At 44.8% G+C, this 5,414-nt stretch overlaps 1 protein-coding gene across 1 annotated transcript; it reads left to right on the top strand.

Annotated features, from left to right (window-relative positions):
- The first annotated feature begins 3,039 nt into the window (after nt 1–3,039).
- LOC112453042 lies at nt 3,040–4,754 on the top strand. The gene is made up of 3 exons (XM_025013585.1): nt 3,040–3,099; nt 3,405–3,609; nt 3,856–4,754. The coding sequence occupies exons 1-3, from the start codon at nt 3,040–3,042 to the stop codon at nt 4,752–4,754; spliced, it is 1,164 nt and encodes a 387-aa protein (XP_024869353.1).
- The last annotated feature ends 660 nt before the right edge of the window (nt 4,755–5,414 follow it).

Below are 5,414 nucleotides of genomic sequence, written 5' to 3'. Positions count from 1 at the left end.
ACCTTGTAGGCGTATCTCCCAGGTCTCTTGGGGTCACGTCTTGACTCCTTGTTCTCGAGGAAAGTGTTCCAGGTAGAAACCATTGATCTGCCGACCCTATAGGCGTGTATCCCAGGTCCCGTGGATCACGTTTTGGACCTTTGTTTTTGTAGACGCGGCAACATTTTGGAATTAGTGTTCCGCCGATGACGCCGACCTGATAGGCGAATGTACTAGGTCCGGCTGATAGTCCTCCGGTACCTTGTTCCTGAAGATTGTCGCGGTTCACCGAATGTGCGCACCAACTATGGCACCGACTTTTGTGCGTAAAATTAACCGTAACTGAGCAATGAACCGTCAAAATGAAAGTCTTTTTCGATCGACAGTGAATTACAATATCAACGTAACCTCATTAGGCCATAGGGGCCGAACACGCAATAAAAATTAATCTTAAAATCTAACCTGGCCGTATTGGCCGGACGCGAATCTTACATCATAACCTTGTTCTAATCACGAGGTAAAACCAAAAACTGAAAATGTCTTATTGACGCTAGTCGCTATTAAAGAAAACCAAAAGGGGATACCAAAGGAAATTTAAACGCAAAGAACAAAACTAGTTATCGACTGTGTGCGTCTCGTCGCTTCGGACTTTTAGCCTGCCTCGCTCGCCCTACGCGCTGGGCTTCTATGTTTCGTCGTCCCCCTCGTCGTCGCTGGATGGACTCTGATAGTCGTCCGAAGGCTGATCCTCCGGACCTATCGGGAAATCATAGTCCATGGCGGCTATGATCTCCTCCATGAGCGGCGGTGGCGTGGGTGCCAGGATCGGCATATCGAGAGCCGACAACAACGGTATCGGCGGTAGCGCGAGAAGCACCGCCTCCTGAGTCTCCGGCACCATGCTCGACGAAGATATCGTGGGAATCCCTTTGTCCGAAGAGCTCTCCTAATCGCGAGTAATTTGATCAAATTAAACGCATTTCTAATGTCAAGCGAAGAAGCAAGGGCTACTTTGCCATTGCTGCGGGCCTCCGTAACTATCTTTTTTACGAAAAAAGCGCGTTAAGGTACGATTTTATGGGCGTCAGTTGACGCGCGTTAAGACGATTTTGTGACATCATGTTGTTTCTGCGTCGACGCTAAAGAAGTTCAGATTTTTCAACTTCTAGCGTCAAAGTGTCATGTCGGTTCGTTCAAAAAGCGAAATGGATTTATTCGATGTAAGTATATAGTAACGTAGTAACTTTTAATCAATTACATACTATTGTAAAATTATTTATATATATTGAATATATAAATATATTGAAAAAATAAATTTAATTTCAACAAGTTTTGGTAAATACATGTGATGTTTGCGAAACTATTGTTGATGAAACGGAGATGCCTCAGCACAGTTGTGTGGCAGGATTTCCAAACATTGTCATCGATAATGACTCAAGATATTTTTATCCGCAATGTGGTAAATTAATTCAATTAAAAGTATTGATTTTATGAAAATCCTAATTTTAAGGTTAAGGGTCCATTCGCATCAGTAGTACCAAAAAATAGGTGATTTTTGTGAATTTTTTGTGGAGAAAGTAAACAAAATAAATTATTCAATACTTTTGGATTATATTTATGATACTTTTAAATAGTTATACAAATTTTTTCAGCCCATTTGGCGAAGCGGGATACTGGGCAACGCGCGGAATAGGTTGCTCCATGGCGGAAGTCCTCCAGGTCGTAAAATGTGTCTGAAACATCGAATCAATCGATTTTCCTGTTCAGTACAAGTCCCTATAGAGTAGACTAAAAAAAATTATTTTGAATAAAAATTTATAAAATGGCGGCAGTTCAAAAAGAAAAATTTTTTCACTAAATTTTCTATACTTTTTTGCTTATAAAAAATTAAATATTGCATATATCGATGATTGTGTAGTCTACTCTATAGGGACATTTGTACTGAACAGGAAAATCGATTGATTCGATGTTTCAGACACATTTTACGACCTGGAGGACTTCCATTATGGAGCAACCTATTCCGCGCGTTGCCCAGTATCCCGCTTCGCCAAATAGGCTAAAAAAATTTGTATAACTACTGTTCGAGATTCCGTTAACGTTGCGCCGTCCGATCAGATGGCAGCATCGATCGGGTATCGACGCCCGATCACCGCGGCAGCTTGCGCACGCACGGGCGCGCTCATCGCCAACGTCTTCCTCGCGATATTCAGAGTCGTGACAAATGGCCGCGCAGTGATCAGACGCACGACGTGTGCTCTGTGCATTTTTGATTGTGACTACACATTGAAGTGCCCACCGCAGTGATTACAGCTGCCGAGATACTGCATTAACATGTAAAGCGACCGCTCATCCAGCTCTACTCGGGTACATCAACACGACGACTCAGGCTCACATGTGCGCGAGTGCCGACCGCCACGTGTCTTACCGGCTCACGGGCTAATCATCACGAGGAGGGCAATTAATATAACTGCCTCGCCCACTCACGAACGATATATAAAGACTTCTTATACAAAGACTTCTTATGTTTAGTGAACTCCGAAAGACTGCCCACCACTCTCAGGTCAGACTGTATATATCTATTCCCGTATTAAAAACGGCTCAGACTGTGTTCTGAGTTACATTTTATATTACAGAATAATTAATTAACACCTTCCACGCGCGTCCTTCTCATCCCGCTTCTATCGCCGGGATTAATCAGCGATTTCGCGAACATTTGGTCCTTCGAGCCGGATGCGTGGAACTTAAAGTGTAGCTCGGACACAGATCATGTGAACAGGGCATGCCTTTCACGACATGCCACGTGGACATTATCGCGCGCTTCCGCGAGTGAAGTACAGACATTCTCACGCGCGCTCGCGAGTGTTACACAAACATGTTCACGCGCTCCCGCGAGTGTAAATAGACATTTTCACGTGCTCAATACATGACCATAACAACTCTCGATTCGCATAGTGTTTTTCTCACGCGTCTCTCGAACGTTCTCGGTTCGTGCAGCATTTCTTACACGTGTCTCGACATTTCTCAGATATTTCATCGTGCGCAGCTCAGGGACGGCTCAACATGACGGAACCCGCAAAGGCGGGTACGGGCGGTGCGGAGACCACGACGCCGCTGCTCGAGGTACCACCGGCTCACACATCGGAACGCCAAGCCTCACCTAAATGAACCGACTGACGACGGTGCGGAATACTGGCGAGACGCCACCATCTTGTGCAAAGGACACGTCATTAGAGAAGATTTTCTACATCTCAATGCATCTCGAGAAGGTGCATAAAGCGTTTCTCAAGGAGCACGCATATTTTGAAGTTACTTGGCCGGCGGCGCTCATGAATGCTTAAAAACAATGTTCACTCCACGACGGCGCTATTATATGGCTGCACGTCGCGTTATTGCGAAGATCAGGGCGCATATCCAAACCATCGCAGTCCTCGCGTGACACTCAGCGGCTGCCGGACATCAACATCCCGTCGTTCAAGGGCAATTACGCTGCATGGCTCACGTCTCGCGACCTATTCAAGGCCGTTATCTACGACAACCGACGCCTCACCGACGTGGAAAACTTTCATTATCTGCGACTCTCACTTGAAGGCACACCCGCTCAGCTCATCTCCGGACACAACGTCCACTCATGTAAAGGCTCACGGGGGTGCAAGAAGTGCACCAACCGACATCACACGATGCTGCATGAGGCTCATCAGTCGAACTCATCAGCGAAGTCAACCACCAGCTCAACTGCGACAGCTCAATAGGAAAATGGTGCAATCGTTGCTCACTTCTCTTTGGCCCGCTCACCACACTCAACGTTACTAGCTACGGCCCTGGCTCAGATCAGCTCATCTGTTCATACTCAATGCGTATGGCCTCTCATTGATTCAGGTTCAGAACTTACCTTTGTTTCAGAATCTCTCGTTCGCCAGCTCAACATCACTCGTTATCATTCCGTCATTCTCATCCCTGGAATTGGTGGCGGAAAGGCGACGCAAACTCGAGGAGTTGCATTGCTTAAGCTCCGCTCACTTCACTCAAGATCAGACGTCATTATTCAAGCTCACGTTCAGCAGGCGTCAGCGAACATCCTGCCATCCTTCAACACTGCACCACAGGATTGGCCGCATCTCACCCAGTTAACATTGGCCGATCCAGATGTCCTTACACTACAGCCAGTGGATATTATCATTGGAGCTGACTCATATGGACAGATCATTAAGCCCAACATCATCAAACAAGATCCATTGATGCCAATTGTTCAACTCTCAATTTTCGGATGGCTCGTTCTCGGGCCGGTCGACACATCATCACCGGCATCTGTTGCAGTGAATCATGCATCAATTCAGGAGAGAGAAGATGCTCTCGACGAGCTATTGTCGAAATTTTGGACACAAAAAGAAGTGCCTGCGAGTACCAATCATGATCTCACTCCTGACGACCAAAGATGTGAAGAATACTTCAAGACCACTGTTTCGCAGGACTCAACCGGTCGATACACGGTTCGGATTCCATTAAAATCATCACCTGATACTCTTGGTGATTCTTATCTCACTGCGCATCGATGCTTGAAAAGTTTACTAAGAAGACTCTCCCGAGATGACAACTATCGACGTTTGTATAATCAGTTTATGACAGAATATCGAGAGCTCAATCACATGAAGAAGGCTTCACCCGTTTCCAGTCAGCATATACAAAATTACTTGCCACATCATGGAGTGCTCAAACCAGACAGTGCAACCACAACATTACGGGCCGTATTCATAGTCGAATCTCAAATTTGCTCTTAAGACGATCTTGGTCAAGGCGGCCTTATTCAATCAAAATCTTCTTAAGATTGGTAGATTTCATAGTCGTGAAACAAGGCGGTCTTCACGAAGAAGATTTCGCTCAAGGAAGTCTTATTTGATTTGAGATCGCCTTGGCGAAGACCGTACTTTTAAAACCATGCTTATTCTCGATCGGCTGTTTCCGTACTCTTTCCGTTGGTTCCTCCAATAGGAACTTTGGATTTATTATTATCCGCACTTTCATGTATGCAATCAATGGACAAGTGAGATAGTTTTGAAGTGAGGTTAACCGATAAACTCTTTCGATCGATACAAACGTGGGACAGCGCAGACCAGCACGGTGCAATCCAAGGCGTTAAGATATGTAAGTAATATTAATTTTCAAACAAATATAACTTTGGGCTACCGCACAAGCTTACTTTATGCTAAGTTTATTGATATTAAACTTAGATATGTATGTAACTTTAAACTTTAATCAACGCATGCTTATTCTTTAACTCATAACGACAATTTGTTATCGTTATAATGTTTTACTACGTGAAAAAGCTGCGCAAAGACATTGCAACAATAACGAAGTGTCGTTAAGAGTTACAGAATAGGCCTACTGCGTAATATACGTTACGGAAGAGTTTGTGCGTAGTAGTTAGATTTTAATAAAAG

This window comes from Temnothorax curvispinosus, unplaced genomic scaffold (assembly GCF_003070985.1).
Source record: "Temnothorax curvispinosus isolate PA1 unplaced genomic scaffold, ASM307098v1 QBEX01003948.1, whole genome shotgun sequence".
NCBI lineage: Eukaryota > Metazoa > Arthropoda > Insecta > Hymenoptera > Formicidae > Temnothorax > Temnothorax curvispinosus.
This window is presented reverse-complemented; position numbering and strand designations above follow the sequence as displayed.